This window comes from Poecilia mexicana, unplaced genomic scaffold (genome assembly GCF_051168715.1).
Source record: "Poecilia mexicana isolate PSO_F unplaced genomic scaffold, ASM5116871v1 scaffold_9, whole genome shotgun sequence".
Classification (NCBI taxonomy): domain Eukaryota; kingdom Metazoa; phylum Chordata; class Actinopteri; order Cyprinodontiformes; family Poeciliidae; genus Poecilia; species Poecilia mexicana.
This window is the reverse complement of record NW_028263378.1, coordinates 3239579-3263855: the sequence shown is the minus strand read 5'-3', so window position 1 is coordinate 3263855 and position 24277 is coordinate 3239579. Positions and strand designations below refer to the sequence as shown.

General features: G+C 36.4%; 1 protein-coding gene across 1 annotated transcript; it reads left to right on the top strand.

Moving 5' to 3' along the window:
• Window positions 1–22928, top strand: ppil2 (peptidylprolyl isomerase (cyclophilin)-like 2). Its single transcript, XM_014989946.2, has 20 exons — window positions 1–185; window positions 356–405; window positions 946–991; window positions 1343–1405; window positions 1969–2020; window positions 2387–2438; window positions 3032–3123; window positions 3423–3512; window positions 3601–3676; window positions 4516–4676; window positions 7603–7678; window positions 9377–9483; window positions 11113–11202; window positions 15050–15083; window positions 18394–18511; window positions 19473–19529; window positions 20496–20568; window positions 21655–21717; window positions 21788–21930; window positions 22705–22928. Exons 1-20 carry the CDS (start codon window positions 154–156, stop codon window positions 22805–22807), a joined length of 1578 nt encoding a protein of 525 aa, XP_014845432.2. The 5' UTR covers window positions 1–153; the 3' UTR covers window positions 22808–22928.
• The last annotated feature ends 1349 nt before the right edge of the window (window positions 22929–24277 follow it).

The following is a 24277-nucleotide window of genomic DNA, read 5'->3' as shown; positions in this document are numbered from 1 at the left end:
GGCGCTAATAAAGATGACTCAAAACTCAAAAAAGAAGAACAAGAACGACACCAAACAAGAAGTACAGAGAAGGCATAGAGCTTGTATGATATACCGTTAAAGTTTGATATTTTTTATTGTATTTAATAGTTCAGACTTTTCCACACAGTAAAGATGGGGAAGCGACAGCACCAAAAAGACAAAATGTAAGATTAAAACCTTTACGACGTCATAAAAATACGTTTTACCTCCACCGCTAACAAGCTAGCATGCTAGCACACGTTAGCTTGTTTGTGATGTTTCTTTAAATTAAAAGCTTTGTAAGTGTTTCTTCTTTATTTTTTATTAACGTTTGTGTATTTTAACATTATTACAGGTACATCACATGTACGGAATACACCAATTTTTATGGAGGGAAACGAGCAGGTGACTTTCAACTACGTCAATCCTTTATTTTAGATAACAGTTGTGACTGTCGTGTTTGTCTTGATCATGTTTTATGAAGGGCCTATAAGTTGTCGATTTATTAGTGGTTTCATACGTCATTGCTTTATAACTTATGGAGATGGGTGTAAGTTTGTTATTACGAGACTCCGGAAATGGGAGAATGTATCAGAAATAATGTAATTCATCTATATCTAGAGCAGAGGTGGGAAGAGTACCTAAATATTGTACTTAAATTAAGAATAGCACTACTTGAACATCTCTTTACTCAAGTTAAAGTAAAAAGTAGACATGGAGTTAGAAATTAACATAAGTCACTGTATAGTAACTGGAAAGAACATCAGGGTGATGTTGTAAATATATTGTTGAAACTTAAAATATTTCTCAAAGGAATAGAGTTTTTGTTTGTGATAAATTCTTAAATTAAACTTAAAACAACAACTACAAAACCTGGACAGCTTTGATCTAACATGACTGAACCGATACGATGGTAGGATTTTCAGTTTTGGATTTATTTTTCAGAAATCCCCCGATCAAACTTTAAACGGCTTCCGTTTGACCACTGCAGGTAAGAAGAAATCTCTTATCCTGCTGGAGGAAAAAAACTGTTTTTATTCTGTTTTTCTGTTCTTTGTTTCATTTGTTCTGCCTGTCCGTCTTTTTTACTAATAGTCCAATACTTTGATTATTATTTTTTTATTAGTCTTAAAGATCCAAAATCTTGAGCTGTTGCATAAATTATAACATTCCTTTCTTTACCAAGAGGTTATGAAACTACCTGGAACACCTTCTAACATTTGTTTTTCTATGTTTTGTGAGGTGTTTGTTGACAGAAAACAATAAAAGGATGAATTCACAGTTCTCCATTTTGTTTTTATTGAAATAACTCTATATTCTACCTTTTTTGGCTTCGTTTCAGCTTGTCCCTGCAGCCGTTTGAGTATCCCGTCTGCACTGAGGAGGGAGTCGTGTTTGACCTGCTGTGAGTAACTTGTACTAAATTTGACCTGTTTAATTAATTATCACCCTTTAAAAAGATGCAAGAATCTAACATACATTATCATTTCAATACAGTAACCTAATATTATATTGATAGATTTTGAATTTTCCAGCTTAGTGTTCAGTTGCTAAAAGAAATGACTGCCTGTGTCGCGTTTTATTTCTTCTGCAGGAAAACGGGAGTTGATTAGAAAGTAGGCATTAATAGAAACCTAAAAACCCAGGAGAATTATTGAATAATTAGATTTTAATGTGGTATTTTTCCCCAATGAATAATATGCTCAAATTAATAAAAGGTTGAACTTTTCTAAAAATTTCAGTGTAAAATTAACAGTAAAATATATTATTTTAAGACTTTTGCAAGTGGATGAACTGATTTGTCTCCTTTAGAGTAACAGCTGTGCTGGTTTAGCTTTTACACAACTGTGATGAATATTTTGATAGATGAATTAAAACGGTTTTTGTAATAAAACAACAGACTGTTATAACAAATGTGTATTGTTGCATTTACTTTCTTTCTCTGCTTTCTTCTCTTCTCTTTTTTAGGAGCATCGTTCCGTGGATTAAGAAGTACGGAACTAATCCGATCTCTGGAGAAGTAAGAACATTTATTTTTCAAATACTGGTTGTGTTAACCGGGACATTTAGGAAGATATTTAAGAATTAGGTCAATATTTTAACATTTGGGTTTCATGTTTGCATAGTTTGCTTTTTTGTATAAAAGATGAAAACACAGGAGTGTTTAGATGAACATTTACTCATTAAGACACTGTTTTCATAAGTAAACCAACTTTCTTTAGAGAGAGACATTTAGAAATAAGATTAGACATGTAAACATTTAGGAACTGAATTTTTATGGAGCGTTCTATATTTTCCACATGTTCTGTTCTGTATGTATATTTAAACTTCCAGAGCTCATTTTGAAGCTTTAAGCCTTATTTTAGTTGCTATTGTTGTCTTGCAGAAACTGGAAGCAAAGTCTCTTATTAAGCTCAACTTCGCCAAGAACAACGACGGTAAATTATTATTTTTTTCTCTTAAATTAATAACAAATGTGAGCATTTCCTTCATGTGATTTTAGCTTACGATGTCACGAAGAGAGAAGTTGGAAGAGAGGCAGGAGGGATTTATGAAATCCGTTTTTATTTCTCTGGCTTCCACTTTTTCCTTTCTAAATATATTTATTAACTCAAAGTGAGGTGCGAATGAAAAATGATTCAGTAAGTTAGTATTTCATGTTTAGAGATTGTTGACCAGCTGTTACAAACATAACAAAATGCTGCTGTAAACACCTCGCAATACACTGAATGTTTTTGAAAAATGTGTAAAAGGATTTTCCTGTCCTTTCTTTTAATGTGCAAATGCAAAATAGTGTTTTGCATATTTGACTTTGTTTTTGTAAAATAAACGCACTTTAGAGTTGTTGTTTTTTGTTTGGCTCTAATTATTTGACATTTGGTCATCCCATGTATCCTCACACATCCAGAGAATTGAGTGTTGACAGAATGTTCAGAAAAAGTTGCTGCTGATCCCAACGATAATCGTATGCAGAGTAAGTCTTCTTTCACCCAACTGCTTATTTACTTTAATGTTTTTGTTGTTGTTGCAGGAAAGTATCACTGCCCTGTTCTGTACAACGTCTTCACAAATAACTCCCACATTGTTGCCAACAAGATCACTGGAAATGTGTTTTCCTACGAGGTTCGTGACTTTTGCTCTACATCCTCACTGAAAATAGTTTTCAGACACAAACTGATGACATGATAAAGACATGATGTTGACTTTGGTTTCAGTTTTAAACCAAACAGGATCAGAAATCAATCTAATTACAAAATACTACCGTATGTCACAAGGTTTTGTGTACTAGATGTTTCTTTCTTTTCTTTAATGACAATAAAACTAATAAAATTCAAGACATTTTACTAATAATCAAACCAATCAGCAACAGAACATAAAATGGATATTTTGCTTTAATTTGAAGTAATTCTGTTTCCCTTCAGGCTGTTGAGCAACTAAACATAAAGACCAAAAGTTATAAAGACCTGCTGACTGATGAACCCTTCACTAGAAAGGACATCATAATGCTTCAGGTCGGTGTCAGACTCATTCCTTTAGTTTATTTAAGTTTTTGTTCTGGAAAACTGGTGACGTTTCTGACGTTTTGTTTCGTCTTTAAAGGACCCCACCAACCTGGATAAGTTCAACGTGTCCAGCTTTTTCCACGTGAAGAACAACCTTAAGGTGCTCGATCCAGGTTAGTGACTAACAAATAGTTTCTCATCAGAGGTCGTTGGAGTAGACTAAAATTTTACCAAAGTAGGAGTAGTGTCGCTGCTATTCCCCTACTTCAACGTCTCTTTGCCCGTATTTCTAACCATACAACCAGGCAGATGTGTAACAAGGTGCAGCAGAAGCAAATGAGGTGGATTAGCACTTCTGATGGTGACATCACAGATATTTTGCTGTGGAATATTTTCTCTGCTGCTCTGAATTTGAGCTGTTAGCATGTTAGCATGTCATGACGGTCATCAGACTGTCATCCAGCAACAGACTTCAGTCAGAGGCCTCTTCTGATTCACTGCAAGACTGACTGCTGCTGCCATAAACTGGCCTGTCACAAAAACTTCTGCTGGCCAATAAATTATCCCAAAAGTTATTGCAATAAACAATAATATTTTTGTTTTGAGACCATTCTAAAGTAATATAACAGTAATGAGAATAGAACTGGAAGACATTTTAAATATCCAAAATAAATAAAAACAGAAACAATAAATAAAAAATGAATTATGAAGTTTCTGTAAACAAAACTATCCTTCAAAAAAAAAAGGTTAGTTGAGACCAAAACACCAAACTGAAGAGTTTAATCATCCAGTTTTTGGTAGAAAGAAAAGATTAAAGCAATAAATCTTATCAATGTAATAATCAATGTGATTAATTGGTTAATTGCTCATTCCAACAGGATTATTTGCACTCATCTCTGCGCAGTTGAGGGAATTAAACTGTTTCAGAAAATGTCACTCTAACCCATAAATCTGTGTGAAAAGTGTTGCATTTCTGAGCCGTTTCCTGGATTGTGTGCCCGCTCCTGTTTAGATGAGGAAAAGGCCAAACAGGATCCAGCGTACCACCTGAAGAGCACCAACCTGGAAACCAGAGAGACCTTGGCGGAGCTCTACAAAGAGTACAAAGGGGATCAGCTGCTGGCCTCCACCATGAAGGAGCCTGAAGCCAAGAAGACGGACAAAATAAACGCTGTGAGTAAACACAAACGCTGGACTGCGCAGACTCTGAGGTAAACTGAAGGAACCAAAGCTCTCCCAGGAGGCGTTGAAAAATATCCCGCTCAGGAGTGAACTCTGCTGCAGAGACTTTCTGGACAAACATGACCTTTTCTATGTAATTTGTTTTATGTTCAATAGTCTCACAGATTTCTGCCACATTTTAGGAGTCGCCTTTTCAAGACATATAATGTTTACTTTGTACACAAGAGGGAGACAAACGGTTTGTTATGCAGTGAATTTAAAACGGGCAAAGAGACAAATAACTGTTTAGTCACTGGAAAAAATACATATGTACAGTTAAGTGAAGGTGTGCGGTTGTGTTTTCTAAAAAGGACAGTGTTCTTCATACTTTATCACTTGGTTCCTTTGTACATTTGTGATTTTAGTGATCATATCTAAGATTAACCTGAAATAAGACCACTTTTTTAATCACATACAGCTGAGAATAATCAGAAACAGTTGGACCTCGTTTCTCTGCTGCTGCCTCTTCATAAAAGGTTTTCTTCTTCAAGCCGGAGCGTCTTTGTGCGCTCGCTGTCTGCGGTTTATATTTGGGGTGACAGGTTGATGGTCTCTGAGAAAACAGTGAATATAGGTCAGATTTATAAAAAACAAGGTGAAGTCTCAGCCTTCAGAAGAATTGGAGCAGAAGATTGCTTTGGCTTTTCAGATGCAATTATACCTTTGAGCTTTTATCTCTAGTGAGTTATCCTGTTGATTTAAGCAACTTCTTCACTCTTACATAATTGTTTATTCAACAGATCTGATATAATCTCAGTAGCTGGGCTCACTATTTTAAAGATTAAATAAATCTAAGCTTAGGTGAGGTTTAGAGTTTGGCTTACGCCTGGCATTAAGCCTGTTTATTCACCTGGCAGGCTGCATCTGAAGGAAGTTTGCTGCACTGCAGAAAACAACTCAAGCTACAAAGCAAAGTTTTGACCCTTCTGACCTGAGTCATTATTACTTAAGAAATTAATTTTCTAATATGTTTTGATTGTATTTTGTTAGAGTTTTAAACTGATATTTGCAAGTTTTTTAATGGAAAGATGGATTTATTTATTTTTTGTAGCAAACCTGAAGAGGTTTCTTTTTAACCTGAAAATGTTGATGTACAGAAATATTTAAATTTAGTTTATTTCTCTTTGGCTGTTTCACAGCAAATTTGATCTTTATAAAAGTCCAGTTCAATAATTTTCCAATTGTGGGTGCAACAAATATTATCTTTCCTAAAAATAACATGTTCTTAAATAATCATAAGTTTTTTTAAATAACTTTTTTTTTACATCTTAATTTTTTCTTAAGTTGTCTTAAATTATCTTATTTTAAAATATTTTCTAAGATGATCTTCAGTAATCTCTTAAACTGTTTTCTTAAATTATCTAACTTAAACATGTTTCTTAAATAATCTTTTCTTAAATTGTCTTAGATTTTCTTCTTAAATGATCTTGAATACAGATTTACTCCAAATTAATTCAGCATCTTAACCTGATCTCAGGTTTTATACGTCACAAGTGGATTAAATGTAAAGTCGGGCTTGGAAGTTATTTCAATAAAAACATGGATGAACATGACTGAAAGTTAGGCAGAAACGTATATAAACGATTCATCCCTCCAGAGGGGGTAAATTTTTTGTTTTTGGCTTTTTTCATGACCCAACTACAGAAAAATTTAACAGGTTTTCTTACTTTAATCATAATTAAATAAAAATGTGATTTTTGGCCATTTTACTCTTGAAAAGCAAAGTAAATGTTTGCTGTGAGTTTGTTCCCAGCACTGATGCACTTCAGAGTCAAAGTAGGTTTAAGGCCTAATGGAGTCGATATGAGGTGACGTCATTGCTTGTGTTTCACAATGACGTTACTGTGCGCTGGTGCGCCACCAAGTGGCAGAAGGCAACATGACATAAACACGGCAAGCAGCTCAGAAATGGAGAGCTGCTGTTCACTGAAATATGCAAACAGTAAATGATTTTGTTAAAAAGTCAAGACAAAGAAACTCAAATAAATTATTGAGTATTCATTAATAGGAAACATAAATATGAGTTTAAATGATCAATTTATAAATGTTTTTTAAGTGATGTTGCTGCACATGGTCCCTTCATCATGGAAATGGATGTTTTTCTGTGGAAAGCAGAAAGTAGTCGGGATCGTAACAGGAAGGCCACAGGCTGTAACGAGGCCTGTCACAATAACATCTTACTGGACCATAAATTAACCCAGAAGTTATTAGAATAAACAATAATGTTATTTTTTGAGACCATTTTCAAGTATTATAATGGTAACGGCATATTGATGGAAGAACACATTCTCAAAGATCTGGAACTCGACGACATCTTAAATATGTCAAAATGAATCAATAAAACAACAGAGACAACAAATGCAATGAATTATGAAGTCTCTGTAAACAAAATTATCTTTCAAAAAAAGAAAGGGCTAATTGAGCTTTTCATGAAAACTCTTTTCCCAGTTTTCTCTGGGAAGTTTCAGCTTTTATCTTATGATAAAATTTGTTCGTTTATAGTGTGTATTTCAACAGGTATGAGTTGTAACTACGCTGAATTATTGGCCACAAGCTGAGGTGTGTTACTCAGAAAGTCAATGCAGCTGTGTGACATTTAGACTGGAGGGGAAAAAATTCAGAAGTTGAGGATTTTTACTCCAAAATTAAATTTCTAGCTACTTACAAAACTCTTTTCGTTTACAGCTAATACCATATTTTATTCTATATGTAGCTTCTCTCTCTTTGCCGACTCTGTATCTGACTAAAATCAGCTGATGCGTTAAGCCAAATATATCTTTGCATTTCTAATATCAACATTTTAAACCACAAATTAAAAGTAAAAATTGATTGACCAGGTGATTTTAAATATGTTTCCCTCCATCTTGTCCTCCTCCAGGCCCATTACTCCACAGGCCGGGTCTCCGCCTCCTTCACCTCCACCGCCATGACTCCGGCAACGACGCACGAAGCAGGCAAGCGATTCGCAGCAGCGGTGAAAACGAACCTCCTCTTGTTTTGGTTCCTTCATCCAAATGCAGCGGCTCGGCTCAGTCGTGTTGTTGCTTCTGCAGCTCGTTTAGCGTTTCTCAGCGGCTGCATGGAGAGACGCGCCGTTACGCAACACGCAGCGGTCCGGGTCTCTGGATCCGCTGACCCAGTTCACCAAGAACCACAGAGACAGAAGAGAGGAAGGTTTGACTTCTAGGGAAATGCAGAAACAAAATAACTCTATGAATAATGTTTTATTTAAATGAGACTGTGGAGATTAGAGGGTCAGATTGAGATTAGCAGATTAGATTTAATCTAATTCCTCAATCTTTAATCTACATCAAGGAATTTAAAGGTTTCCTAAAACATCAACATGAAAACGTCCATCATCCATCAATACCATCCAACTGTACATCCAACCATGAGTACATCCAACCAACTACTACTGTCCACCAGTACAACCATCAACATCCTTCCTTCCTACCTCTCCATTTATCAGTGTTTGCTCATCAGAGCCAATATTCTTAGTAAATCCACAGTTTAATGTTTACATATTTTTCATATAGAAAAGTAACATAAAACTCAGCAATAATCCTGAACAGTTTTCCTTATAAATGACTCAAATGTTGAGTCATTTATTTGTTTCATCTTTCAATTTAAAACTGACTTTTTTCTCACATAAGTCCTGAGTTTTGTTTCATGATTTAAACCTAATTTCTCCTCCTCCTCTCTCTCTCTGAGCCTTTTATTCTTTTATCTTCTGACTAAAACTGACCACACCTGTGATTCACCGTTACCTTTGCTGCGTGACGGTCGCCATAGAAACGTCCCGGCAACGCAGGAGCATTTTCAGTTCTGAATCATATCTGCTTGGTTAAAAATGTCATGCCACGTTTTGAAAAATCTGAATCGGCAGCAGAAATCTGAAAGGAGGGAGGAAGGCAGCGCCACCAATCACAGCGGAGAAGGGTCCGAAATGATGCTGCAGCTCGATCTCACTCTGATAAATAGACAGGGGAACGCTCCAGACCAGGGTTATCAATCGAAATCAGGGTTTCAAATGACAGTTCAGGCAGTCGGAAACACACCGCATCCCTGAGAAAAGCTGAAACTCGCCTGTTTCCAACAGGAGTGGATGGAGAAGGTCAGAAACTTTTCAGGAAATGTTTTGGAAAAGCCAAAAACGCCTCAAGCGAGCGCATGAATTATTCATTTTTTTGTGAAAATTGATGTAGGCAAAAACTATTTTTTATATGTCCAAAAAAAAAAAACACCTCATCCCAACGCAAAAAACTTTTCAAAAAACGTGTTTTTTTTTTTGTTTTTTTTGTTATGTTCAAAATTGCTCTGTTTCCTTGTAGCAGATTTATTTTTGTGATTCCAATTTGCACAATTTTATGGAGCTGCTGGCTTCATCCAGTAGAGACTCTGCTATGGACCTGAAAAACTTTCTGTTGCAAAGAAAAATATTTAGCTTCTTTAGTTTTTTCTTATTAACTGCTTTCCCTCAGTTAATAATAAACTGAGGGAAACCAAAGTTAATGACATTTTTATTTGCAAATGCTGAGTAGAGCGGAAATAGTGAGGAAATCGGTCGTAGCTGCTGTAGTGTGTTTGCTCTCACTTTGGTTATAAATGACTTCAGGTTTAGTTTAAATATTCCTACTGTGTTGTTTCTGCAGATGCAATTGCAGACGACATGGTGCGCTACCAGTACGTAAAGAAAAAAGGCTACGTCCGTCTGCACACAAACAAGGGAGACCTGAACCTGGAGTTGCACTGTGATAAGGTGAAGACGCATTTTATTTTTTATTTATTATATGTCACAACACAAAATTAAGACTTGTATAGTAGAGTACAAAAATACAGATGTGGATTTTGTGTCGAATCCAATATGCCGTCTGTCTTTCATGCCCATTGCTGTAATTACACCCCACTGTAAGTGCAGCCATTTTGTTCTGCAGATAGTAATTAGTCCACTATTTGCATGCAGTTTCTTTTGTTTTCTTTTTCACTGTCTAAATCTGACCTCTGGATGTTGCACATTGTCTTTTTAAATGTTCTATAATCTTAAGATTTGTGGTTATATTGTTTATCGCGATAACTTCTGGGACATTTTATTGTACAGCAAAATTGGTTTTCCTGACAGACCTATCACTAGCACAGAGGGATTTATTTTGATGTAGATGAAAAAATACTGGAGAAACCTTTCCACTCATTCAGAGAGTAAAAATGGGTCGGATGGGACCAGAGCATCTGACGGTTCTTGGAAACCACCATCAGTCGCTGCTAAAAGGCAACACTGCTGGTTTCTCACACAGACAGCGAAGCAGAGGAGTCTTCCTCAAGGTTGTTGATGTTAACAACCGTAGACTCGCTCAGCGTCGGAGTGGAAGCCGCGCCTCGTGTTCGGAGAACAAACGCTGCATCGTTTCAGAACGAGCTTCTGTCTGCGTCTGTCATGATTTAAGCGAGAGCCTGGAGGCCTTTCTAACCTGCCTCAGTGCTCCAGACATCTCTTTGTGTTTTGTACACCAGCAGAGCACAGCTTTTCACCCTGCCTTGTCACGCAGACATGTGAAGCTGCCTCAGGCACCGCATGAACTCAACTTCATCCTAAACTGTATATGTCGTCCTCCTGGCTTTGGGTCACCAGTTTTTATTTAGTCAAAACACGGCACTTTGCAGAAGTTTTAGGATGTTTTCACGCCTGATAGTCCTGTAGATTCAGTTTGATTGGGAACCAAAATCACAACATTTGTTACATTTTCAGCTGCTGTGGTTCTCTTTCACGCTGCTCTGTCAAACCATCCAAACTAATTGATAAGCCTCCTTACCTGTGGTGGCGCTGCACCAAGAACTCCTGAAGGAAACAACACAAAGAAGACATGAGTGCAACTTCCTGCTTCATGTAATTTAAAGATTGTTGTGGTTGAAAGATTTCTCTCCTGTCTGGTTAAACACCACAAGCCATTTCTCACAATCAGTAAACTCAAATGCTTGTTTTGGTTTTATTTACCCAGAATGCTCTGCGCTGTAGTCCACTTCCTGCTTTTGGAGCAGCGGTCTCCGGTCCACTTGGTGTTCACATTTGCTTTCGAACCTCACCAAAGTTCACTTCAACCGAACCAAGACCTACGTTTGTCGAAAATAAGTAGTCTAGCTACAGTTTATGGTTTATCAATATTAACCTTCAGATCTCAGTTTAAGAGCAATGAGTCGGTTGGTATATAAAAAATGTGATAAAATGTTTTTGTTTTACCCTCTTTGTTCTTTTTAAATGGCAGAACTCATTTAGAGTTCTTATTTCATAACTCTGAACTGAAAACGACATAAACATTATGAAACAGCTGCTTTTAATGGTCAGTTCAGGTCGATAAATCCTGTAAATTTCACTTATGGACATATTTTCTTCCAGGTGCCCAAAGCTGGGGAGAATTTCATCCGTCTGTGTAAAAAAAGCTACTATGATGGGACGATCTTCCACAGGTCCATCCGCAACTTCATGGTAAGAAGAACCTGGGTTCTCTTTTGCTGCATCACAAAGTGATATTTCACACAAGCCATCAGAATAATTTTTAAATTTAAAACATGTTTAATGATTTCTGTTTAGGACTGCACAATATCAGGAAATATTTCCTGATATTTTAGCTACAAATGATATATTATTTTGGTTATCACAGTTTCATGACCGTTTTCTTTTTTTATTATTACATAATGTCTTGACCACTCTTTATAAACTTTGGCATTTCAGCATTCGAAGTCATCATAAACGTACCTGGAGTGCTGCCTTTATTCTTTCATGCATTTTTGAGAAATCCGTTAGTCTCCATGGCAACCATTCAGCTGTGAAAAATGCCTGGTTGGACCTTCATGACGCAGCTCCTCATTAACTTGTAGTTTCCAGGTTAATGAGATTCTCCTCACAGAGCAGACTTCCCCGTACTCCTTCAGACTAGCCAGCAGCAATTAGCTCTGGCTAATCTGCCATTAGCTGTGGATCTGACCATCTGCCGAGGTCGTTCGTTATAGGAGCTACTTCTCATTGCAATGCTGGTAAAAACGTTGTTAAAGGGTCAATAGAAGAGCCATGATATGATGACTTCCTGAAGGCGGAGCTTCAGGAGTTTCTTAAAGAAACGGAGGCCCAATTTCAAGGCGTCAAATTACAAAGTCAAATGTTTTTTTAACTCATATTTGATATATACAGCATTTCTATACATTTCTATAACTGAAGGTAACGGTAAAATACATGATACTGCCCTTTAAACATGTTCTATGTTCCTGATGTTTGGCTTTATACCCGCTCTCCAGTAGGTCACCTTTGACCTGAAACAGAGAGGTTTTCACCCGCATTCAGTGTTTGGTTTTGATATATTTTTGTGTTTTGTTGATTAGCATCGCTTTTTGTTTTGCTCATTCTTCATCTGAAGCTTCTCAACAGAAACCCAGAATGAGATTTTCTCTGATCAGCTGTTCAAAGCTGCCGCTCCCATAATTCAAATGTCTCTCAAGTGGACATCTGGTCTTTAGAGGACCCTTGTCTTTTTCTTTGTGCGGTTTTCAGTCCACCGCCGATTGTTTATTCATGAGTTCAGATTAGGGCTGAAACGATTCCTCGAATGATTCGAGTACCTCGATTACTAAAATTCCTCGAGGAAAATTCACCTGCCTCGAAGCTTCTTTAATTTATGTTTTATTAGTTAGCGCACCGTGTTCCGGCCGGGACTTCATTTGCGTTGCGCGGAGCTCTCACTTCCGCCTCTGAGTTGTTGACAAAAGCTAAGTCTCAGCGGCATAAAGTCCAATCTTCAAGATTGGCCCGTGGGGATTTTATTGATTGATGATAATGCCCGACTTTTTATCGTTTTTGGGGAACCAATAAGCATCCTTAAAATGACTGGGGAATGCCTGGAGTACGGCAGCATTTCTCCTCCGTGGCTGCTGGTTGAAAGCGAACGGCGGGAAGAGCGCTGAGGTGAGCGGATAGCCTGAACAGGGCGGGCGGCTGAGTAGCTGATGCTTACCGTGTAAATGTAGCTTTACCGACGAACCGCACAATAAATTTCATATCCCGGTCTGAAGAAACGGGTGGCGGAGCGCATCGTACATGGCTGGTAGATGAGTTTCTGAGTGTGACCAGTGAAGGTGTCGTAAATATCCCGTATTGCTTCCCCCCGTGTTCGTCCCCCGGTCTAACGGTTCGTCAGTCCGCTGGTCTATTTCCTCCCCTCCACCCCATGTTCGTTCATTCGCCCTCTCCTCCCACTCCAGGCGGCATTTCCCGTATTTTCAAACCCAAAGCGTAACAGGTTAGGTGGCAAGGTGAGTTTAATTAATCTATTAAACTCACTGAAGATGAATACATAAACTAAAAGCTGGATTGTAGACATTTTTTATAAGCATATTTGTGAGCCTGCCTCTTTGTTATTAAATTCAATATAATTTCAGATTTTTCTATAACTTTTCTTCTGGTTAACTTAGAAAGTGAGATATTATTGTTACAGGTTAGTTTTCTAAACTACAAAAAAGCAACTGTTAGGGATGCTCAAATATGAAAAATTGGACTGATATTGATATCTGATAGTAACACCGGTATTATGCCAGATTTACCAATATTTCATTTTATAATTTTTTTTATCCGATTACTCGATTAATCGTAAGAATAATCGATAGATTACTCGATTACTAAAATATTCGTTTACAACAGCCCTAGTTCAGATCATGTTGTAGTAAACTCAAGCCTGATTGTTTCTACTAAAACAACAGTAGATGGGAATTTTCATGGGTACCAAGCTGTTTCTTTTGGGGTATTTGACTATTTTAATTCAAAATTTAAGTGTGAAAAAAGCAGAAGTTGACCAAATCTATAACAGAGAAAATACCTTTTCACTGACCTGAACTGGTAAATGGCTTTACCGTGACACAGCAGCCTCGGAAATCATCTCTTTAGTTTTTTAGATTCATCTGAGATCCTTATTTTAAAAGGTAGATGGCGCTGTCCTCAACAGCTGGTTGCAGAAACCTTTGAAGTTCATTCCTAATACCTTTAATTACAAAGTTTGGCCTAATATGCGTTACCATTCAGTCAAAAAATAAAAGACTAAGGATGCAACGATATAAAAATATGGGCCGGGGCTGGACAATAAATCAGTAGCAATAAATATCCCGATAGACACGCGATGAATATCAATGTACAGAATATTTACTGAACTCCGATCTAGAACTGCACAGCATTCTGGGAGATGTAGGCAGAATAAAGACTTTAGTTTTTCAACCTCTAAGCAAGGCTGTTGGTAATTTAATTTAATTTTCCTTTGGGATCAAAAAAGTACTTTTGAGTTTGAATCAACTAACTCACTCAATCTTTGGTTACCTAGCAACAACTTGCTGAGCAACAAGCATGTTCGGGCCCCCCCAAACTTTGGTTACCTAGCAACAACTTGCTGAGCAACAAGCATGTTCTGCCCCCCCCCCCCCAAAAAAAACCCAAAAAACTTTGGTTACCTAGCAACAACCTGTTGAGTAACTGGCGCAGCAGCAGTTTAAGGTTTCTCCACTTTGCCTGATGAATGCCTAAAAACAAGAAGCAGATAAAACTGTGGATGAAGCAGGGAAATTTAAATTTCAGAAATTTAAAACAAAAAACTAATCAATAATTGTCAGTATCAGCTGATATGATATGCTTATGCAGGTTTTTCAGTCATGTTGTCGAACCCCAGCCGGTATTTGATGCTCATCCTGCGGATATGGCTGTATTTTTACTCTGTTTTGAACAAAAGCAGTTTCATCATGTTGTTTTGAGGTTTTGGGTAATTTCCATGACAGTTTTAGTCACGACATCGTCCTGTTAAAACCTCGTTAAGGCTCATTCCTAGTGCCAGAATTGCAAACAGCTCCATGCTGCCTCATCTGTAGTGTAGAAATAAACACACAACAGTAAATATTATTGAAACCATTGCAGCACATGTGGCCAATAACTCCTGGTTCTGTCAAACACAAAGTCAAGGGAAAAAACCACAGAGCGCTAGAAGCTCTCATAGGAAGGTAGACAAAGAACAATGGAGGCCTTTTCAGTGGAAAAGCGTCGCTCTGCTATTAATGATTACATGGAACATGACTGCAGGTTAGAAGGGGGGGGGAGTTTGTTGGTTTCTGAAACCCTGGAAAGGAAGATTATAGAAGCCAAAGGAGGGTTAAAGGAAGATTTATAATTGTATATTAATGCTAATAGCTGTTTGATTAGCTTGCAATGCTAATAGAGTTAAGCCTGTCACAATAAGCAATTAATCAATTAATCATATGATAAAGTAAACTTGATCATTTCTATTCTGATGATGTCTCTGTGTTTCCAGATTCAGGGAGGGGACCCCACCGGTACAGGCACAGGTAAGATGGTCTCTTCTCCCAAACTGAAATTCAAACTTGCGTAACTTTTCTGCTCAATAATTAACCGTTTCTTTTTTGGGGAGGGGAGCTTTGCGTCAACGCAGCTGTGTCAAGCCGAGTGTTTTCTAAAAATAAACTCTGTGAATGGACGTGGGAGTGCATTAAAGAAGTAACAGATGATGTGACCGCAGCGCGCGGGGAGCGACCCGTCATTGGGCGTGTGGCGTAAATTTCCTGCTCTTAAAGCAGCCGCTCAAAACGCCGCCCAGTGTAATCGACTGCTGGACCACATGCGGCTCGTTTCCTGCCGCTCCGACACAGTGAGCTCTGTGTCTCTGGGTTTGCTGGGGCAGATTTATGAAGGTGCAGAATTTCTGGCCTGTGGGTAAAACTCTCCTCGTCGCCTGCGCTGAACAATATGTGCTCACAGCCCAACAACACGGCTTTACCCGGCTCGTTAACGGACCAATAACAGGCCCACAACAGGCCCTGCTGTGGACTTTGGCACAGACATACTGTTCCTTTATGGATGTTAGCATAGACTTCACTTATTCTCTTGTTTTCTTAAACTAAAGATGTCTTCTGTGAACTTTGTACAGATCTTCAGAAGTCATTTGACGCCCTTTGATGGCTGAATAGTTGTGGTATTATTGGACTTCTGTTTGGCAAGCGGCCGACCTTTGAGTTTCTGTCCCACCCAGAGATGTTGAGTGATTTATTTCAGGTGTTGGGCTTTTAATTTTGGGCTGCTGGTTTCTGTCCGCTCACATTCACCAGGCCTAGTGGACTCCTATGAAAAATGTTAGATTTTTCCCCCTAAATTCAACCTATTTATTAAAATTCTGAGATTAAACTAAAACTGTGAGTTTTTTCTCGCAAATTTTCAACCTTTCAACTTTGTTTATAAACTGTTTCTTCATCTTTTTTTAACGTATTGGAGACGTATTAAGCATCCTTGAATAAGTTGGGATAGGTATAGCTATGTATAAAATATTCTAGAAAAACAGAAATATTCTAGAGAAAAACAAGACGGTCTTTGAGAGAGAAGTCGAAAATTTTCAACTTTTGAAATTCAGATATTTCCACTTTTTTTCTAGAAAATTTCTTACATCTCAAAATTTCTGAATATTTGATCTAGCAAACATTTTTTCTAGACAATTTCTGAAATTTATCTCAAAATATATATGTTTTGCAAATCTCTGGCTTCAAACTCAGAAATTTCCAAGTTTTTTTCAGAAAACTTTGAAGCTTTATCTCAAAATTAAGATTTTTTTTTTCTTGCAAATTTTTGACTTTTACATTTTAAAAAATCAGTGATTTTTTTCTAGAACTTTTCTGAAATTAATCTCAAAATTTGCGTGGTTTCTTTTTGCAGATTTTTGACTTTTCAAACTCAGAAATCCTCTTTCTTTTTCTAGAAAATGTTAGTTTTATCCTCTACAATGACTCTAATACGACATCGTAGTTTTATAAATAAAACTCGTCCAAGTTTAGAGCGAGGGGCTCAGGGTGTAACGTCTGGATTTGTGGGATGATCAGAGTCATTTGGAGCGAGTAATTAAAGGAAGATTCTGTTTGATGGACTGTTTAACCGTTTATATTTCACTCCCTCTCCTTCGTTTGCGGCGCTGTCAGTCTGTTAAAATGTCAGTTTGTTGATTAATTATGCAGGAAGGTCACCAGCCTGATGGCTGCAGAAGTCTCCCAGCACTTGTTTATGTGTTTGTGCTGCTGCAGACATAAACAGAGCGCGTATGGATATTGTGGCTGTATATTCACGTGTCGGCTGATTGCTTGTGCTCCATCTGGAGGGACGACACCTCAGGGAAACGGATCCCTTCCCCGGTCGGGAGCCAAATCTCCTGCAGCGCCTGTTCCTGCACACCCATCACGGCGACCTGTAATAACAGTCAGCCTGGATAAAGATTTACAGCTGGAGGCTTTCAACACGAGTCTGTAGGCAACAGCAAACACCGTTTTTATTGCCTAGAAACAGAAGATCACTTCTTACTTCTCTGCAGGTGTAACAAATGGGGCAAATTATTACCAGGATATTGTTTTGGCAGGACAGAAAATTTAAACGGCTTGAACTTTAGCACCCGAGTGACTAAAATTATAACTGTTGGGATTGGGATTACAAATCTGTCTTTGCAGACACTTTTATATCTGAAGATTCATGTTCCAATTTCCATCAAAGTTTCAACACATTTTCTTCCACTTCATTCCAATTTTTTTGTACGTCTAAGCAGTTTTGTATCTAAACAGCATATTGGATTCATTGTAGTAAACTTCTGCTAAAAGTAATCAGATTAGTTTCAGAAATTTTCTAGAAAAGTCTTGGATATTTCAGTTCGAAAAGTCAAAAATTTGTGAAAATAACCTGAAATTTTTAGATTAATGTAAAAAGAATTCTAGGAAAAAACAAACATTTCTGAGCTTGAGAAGTCAAAATGTGGTAGAAAAATCTCAGAAATGTTGCAGAAATACTTGGAAATTTCTGTCTGAAAGGTGAAAATTTTGCACACAAAAAAAAAACAGGAATTTTGAGATTAATTTCAGAATTTTTCTCAAATAAACTTGGAAAATTTTTGAGTTTCAAAAGTTGAAAATTTTTTGTTAATAAGTAAGTAAGTAAGTAAACTTTATTTCTATAGCGCTTTTCACAGACCAAAAAGTGCGACCCATGGTTCACCTGAAAACGTGCATGTTGAAGTGAACTCTGCTGCTGTTCAAATGGATAATGTGAACTTCAAGCGGACCAGAGCCCGCTCCAAAACCAGGAAACAGACTACAGGACAGGGCATCCTGGGTAATTACAACCAGAACAAACGCTAGCTAGTGCTAGCGGCATAAATTTCTCATTGTGTTTTACCAAAGACAAAAGAGAAATCCTACAACCACTAAAATCTGACACCATTTTTGTTTATATTTTGTGAAAAAGGAAGTGGCATTCAGTGCGTTCTTCAGAGGTTTCCATGTTGTTTTTGTCAATTGTTCTTGTTGCAGCGCCCCCACAGGTGAGGAGGGGAACAGGTTTTGACAATGCTGTGTGAAATCAAACCACAGCAGCTGAAAATGCAACAAATATTGCAACTTTGGTCCCAAACCGAACCGAGTCTACTGGGCAGGTGTGAAAACACCTTAAAATCACACAGACGTTTCTGCTTTCAGACAAACGTCATTAATCTGTTAATGAACCGTTCAGCTCAACTTTGTTCCTGATCTACAGGAGGCGTTTTACCAGCTCTGCAGTAATAACCAAATAAAACTGGTTTGTTTCCAAATCTCAGATCATGTTTTTGTCCTTCAGGTGGCGAGTCATTCTGGGGAAAACCCTTCAAAGATGAGTTTCGGCCCAACTTGTCCCACACGGGCCGGGGAGTTCTGAGCATGGCCAACTCCGGCCCAAACACCAACAAATCTCAGTTGTAAGAAATCATGTCTAAGAACTAGATGCCTCATTTCCACTGAAGGAAATATTTAATCTTTTAACACACAAACATCCAATTATCAACGTTGAAACGGCTGAGTTTATTTTGAAGAAGACGGAGTCGGTCAGAACTTAATAAAGTTATAATATTTTCAGATTAAAGTTTAAATAATACATGAATAAAGCTGTACAAGAATAACTCATAATGTGAGAATAAATATTGAGAGAAACTCTATTTTAAAAAGTTGTCAGCGAGAATAATGTAATACTGTAATAAAATATTAGAATGAAGTAGTAATTTTATAACTCCTACACAAAATATTAAAATTGAAAATAGTTTTTCACATAATTGTAAAACTTTCTTCCTGTAAAAAGTGTCTTTATTTTCCTTATATTATGACTTTAGTCTTGTAATTAAGCAAAAATGTTGAGTTTTTCTCTTCCGTCTCACAGAAGGATGATTGAAATAAAAGCTGCTTTTATAATTTCTTATTTTATTATATTTTAAAAAAATCAATTGAAATCTGATCTGATTTGTGAAAAAGTGGAAATGGGTGATTATATAGCTGAATTTCAGACAGAAAAATAATAAGCTTTTATTTTCCACGTCTTCGTCTTAATTTATTAAAACTCCTCATGTAGAGAAGATCGAGTTGCTGGACAAGATAAACAACTTCTTCATGTTTAAGGACTGAAGTTTTGTGAAAGTTTTAAACGGTTTTCTGAGCTGTTCATTCAGAAATTATGATTATGATTTTTCTTATATTAAAATAAATCTTATTTGCTATATCAGAGGGCACATATTGGATTTTTTCACTTTAAAGTAATATAGAAACTTGTAGCATTTGTCCTAGAATATCCAGTATAATTAAGATATTTAAGAACATTTAATGATTATCTGAAACAAATAAATAATTGTCACGATTTAATTCTGTTTGTGCGTTTATTTTCTCCCTCAGCTTCATCACGTTTCGGTCGTGCGCGTACCTCGACGGGAAGCACACGGTGTTCGGAAGGTACGTTTCTGTTTTATGACTCTAAACTCTTATTTTTCTGTCTGTTTCCCAGATTTTAGCTGAGTCACTCCTTTTGTTTCTGGCTCAAATTTCTGCTCAGTTTTCTTTCCATAAACAGATTATCTCTAATTTAATTTATTTCCATCAACGTCTCAAAGTGTTTTTGAAACGATCTGCAGTTTCGTGTCAAAGTGGGAGATTAAAGTTTGAGTCGATTCGCTAAACCAGAATATTTTTCTTTGCTCTACTATGGATTTCATTTTTAAGAATTTCAGTAGATATAATTCTTGTTCAGTGGTTCTTTAGGCCTGTCGCAATAACACATGTTAAGACAAAAATAGAACATGTGCAAATGGTGTCACAACTAAACCTGTCGCAATAAACAATAAATTAGTCGCATGATAAATTAAAACAAGCTCAGTCATTTCTACTTGCATGATTTATCGTTTTTTTGTTTCTACCAAAGGCCTTAGTCTGATGCTTTGGTCTCAACTAGCATGTACCTACAGAAAAAAGGAAAAATAAAGAAAAAATAGTTCAAAATATAGACAAAAAAAGAAAAATACAGAAAAAAAACAATAATCTAGAATACAAAGAAAAAGAGAAACTACTGCAAAAAATTTTAGAAAATAAGAAAACTTGAGAAAAAAATACGGTTGCACATGAAATTTTAAAAATAAAAAAGCAGGCCTAAGACTTGTAACCAAAACTGTATAAATATGAAAAAACAGATTTTTGGTATAAATTGTGTCCTTTAGCTGAACCTTCTAGCTGAAAAGTCACTTCCTGTGTGAGCAGGAAGTAGAACGTAAATTACATCACCTTGCATCGGCTGATAACCTCACTGTGATTCAGCCTCTGATTCTGCTGGTTGAACTGGGAAATGCTACAGAACATTAACGGTTGTTTTTACTTTCCTGTAGAGAGAAAACGGATTTAACAGATTCATTTTGTTTTTGTTTCCAGGGTTGTTGGTGGGTTTGAGACACTCACAGCCATGGAGAATGTGGAGTGTGATACCAAAACAGACAAACCGAAGGTGCAAATTTATTATTTTATAAATGATTTTTAGCGATGGGAATCGATTAACTGCAAGGTCTTTAATGAATTAGCCACATCTTAATCACAAACCACATATATCAATAAAATAAGCAACATATTAAATTCAAAAACCCATTTTGCTGCTAAATATATAAAATTAGCTCAACGACAAAGATATTCATTGTTTTTAATTTGTTATTCAACCTTCAGGTTGTTTAAAGGTGGTACTATGCTCTTTCAAATTCAGGTTTTTCCTTGAGAAATATGGGCTGCCAATGTTAACATTAGCGTTAGCCACGTTATTAGCATTGAGATTTCAGACTTGAGTAGCTTCACTGATATGCTAACTGCTTTTAGCACAACCTGAACACGACAACAGTCTTCCATCGTCCAATCAGATAATTTAAATCAGAAATTAACCCCATGTCGGCCGAGAGAAGCGGTTTTGTCCTCCATTGCTGCTGCTTGAGGAAGTTGCCTGTGCGTCAGATTTGTGGGTGTACCAGAAACACAATGCAAAGGTTCTGGTTCTGGACTTTTACATGGGAAAACAGAAAAATGTGGTTAATTCTGTTACATTTATCTTAACATGATAAAAGCAACATATTGGGGCCAGACTTTTCGTCATACTTTATTCTTGTAATGTGAGTTTTATTGTGTTATTTGTATTTTGTTTTTTCCCTGTATTATTATGAGTTTATTTTCATATTACGAATTTTTCCTCGTATTGACACGACTATTATCTCACAATATTGTACAACTTTGTTCCCGTAACATTACAACTTTATGATCGTATTACGATTTTATTTTCTCTTAAAAAAGACTTCCTAACATTCGAAATTTATTTTTGCATTATTACACCTTTTTTTCCTGTATTATTTTGACTTACTGTTGCATAACCTTTTTCTCAAAGTTTTATTGCTTTTTCCTCAAATTTGAATTTTTTTCCTTAGCCCTTTTCTGCTTGTTTTTTTTTTCTTTTTCTGGTATTTCTCCACTGTGTGAACTGTGGCTGACCTGCTCGTCCAGAGAAAGATGTAAATTTAATTTCCAGATATCAGACGGTTTCTGTTTCCGTTTGCAGTCGGAGATCAAGCTGATCAGCACCACCGTGTTCGTGGATCCGTACGAAGAGGCCGACGCTCAGGTTCGACTCTTTACTTGGAGTAAATAAATTCATGCTGATTACAAATAAAGGAACTGAATTTTCCGCTCAGATTGCGGCGGAGAGAGAAAAGGAGCTGCAGAAACAGGAAGAGGAGAAGCAGCAGACCAACATGGCGCTGAAGAAGGCCAAGGAGGATCAGGCGCCAAAAACCTTTAAGGAAGGCGTGGGGAAATACATCAACCCGGCCGCGGCGTGAGCGCGCGCGCACACACACACACACACACATATATATATACACACACACACACATATATATATACACACACACACACACACGTAGATATGTACACTCACACACACTTTTTCTTTATTTTCTTTTTATTTCCTTGTTTTCTTTCTTTTCATCTATCCCTTATTTTCTTTTACTTTACCTCTTTTCTCTCCATCTTTCACTGTTTCTTTCCCTTTTACTTTTTTCTGCCCCTTTCTTTCCTTGTTTTCTTTATTTCTATCCCTCTTTTTCCTTTCCTTCTTTTACTTTCTTTTCTGTCTCATTTGTTCTTTCTTTCTTTTCTTTATTCCTTCGATTCGTTTTTCTAAATCTTTTTCTTTCTTTTCTTTATTTCTATCCCCTTTTTGTTTATCTTCTTTTTTTTTCTTTCACTTTTCCTTTGTTTTATTTGTTTTTCCTTTCTGACTTACATTCTTTTTGTTATTTATTACTTTCTTTTGTTCTTTATTTCTTATTTTTTGTTTTTTTTCTTTCCTTCTTCCTTTCACTTACTCAGTTACTTAGTTACTTACTATTCCTTTGTTGTTTTATTCTGAACAGTTAAATGTTTATTAAAATAAATATATAAAATAAACATAAAATCTAAACATTGATTCGATATAAACAAATGTAAACACACCCAGTGTGACGTCTCTCCTGCTGATAGTTGGACCAACGCACTGCCATCATTTCAGACGATTTGCTAAAAGTTTTTAAACATCTAAAATGTTTCTTCTTTTTCCGTTATTTTCCAGAAAACGTCCGGCTGCTGAAGACGAGGGCGGCCCGTCCACCAGCGGACAAACGGCCAAAAAGTCCAAAGGAAAGACGAGTTTTGGAGATTTCAGCTCCTGGTAGCGCAGACGCTTCCAGCATTCTGTAAATAACAAATCAAAGGTCAAAGTTCAAATTTTCTCCCGTTTTTATTAAGTAGACTCCAGTGTCAAATATGCAATAAAGATACTTTTTCATTACTGTTCTACCTTTGTTTTTACGTTTAACACTTGTTAATCAAATATCACTGAAAGTATCAGATTAACTTTAAGGTATTTTTTAGATGCATCTTTTGCTACAAATAAAAAAAACATTCACTAAATGTGCATTTTAGGCAGTCAAATATTTATTTTATAATTTAAAGAAGGAATTGAAGTATTTTCATTTTTTCATGTAATTTTATTATTGTATAAACAATTTTAAAATTTTTTGTTTTGTTTGGCTCTTATAAAAAGGATGAATAAACTTTCTTCAGTTGGATGTTAATTTTTGTGAAAAATCATATTAAACAGTTTTAATATACATAAAAATATGTTGCTGGTACTTTTAGTCGTTCTGTTGTGGAAATTCACAATTATTCCATGAATAAAACTCATAAAACCTGTTTTTATTAAATCTACTTAATATTACCTGGCTCTTTATAATTTTTACCCATGGAGAACAAAGGAGGAAAAATAAAATCAAATGAGAATAGTCATACGAGAAACTCAGAATAATGACAATAAAGTAATATTTCAAGAAGCCGTAATTACGAGAATAAATTGTCATAGAATTACCAAAAGTATTAATATTACGAAAATAAAAGCTTATAAGAATATTTATATTTCAAGAATAAAATTGTACGAGAATAAATAATAAAATTATGAAAATCATACAATAAGTCATATTACAAGAATAAATTTGTATCACGGTACAAAAAAGTCGTAATTATGAGAATTAAGTCGTACAGGAAGTAATAAAATTAGGAGTCATGATGAGAATAAAGTTGTATGAGAAAGTTTAAATAAGCATAAAGTAAGATGCAATTCCCAAAAGTACTGGGAAGTTTATTGTTGCAAATAGATAAAAAAAAAAACAAGTTTTCTAAATAAATCGTGATATTTTTGCTATATTGGTTTAATATCTGTTTACTCTTTGGGGGGAAAATGAGCTGTCTGGTTTGTTTTTAAGTTGAAAAAGCTTCATTTGTTTGAAGAATGAAATCAAAAATAAGTGATGTTGAAGACCGGTGGGGAAATCGGATGTTTCTTTCAGGAAGGAAACATTTCAAGGTGAAGCTCGTTGTTATTAATGCTTTCTGTCAGCTTCTGCTGCAGCAACTCTGCTTTTTATTTTTTCCTGGAAAGCTCCTTCCTCTGCAGAAATATTTCCAAAGCAAACCCGACTTCCTGGTTCTGCCCCAGTTCGTTGCGCTGCACATCCTGCATGCAGGCTGCTGTTTAAATGCGCCCCAGAGTGCCGTAAAACCTAATTTATTGGCCGCTTGGTTATGGCCGCTAATGGCCTTTAATGCTGCTCATTATTCAGCACAAACACTTTGAGCGTCTCTGGCAT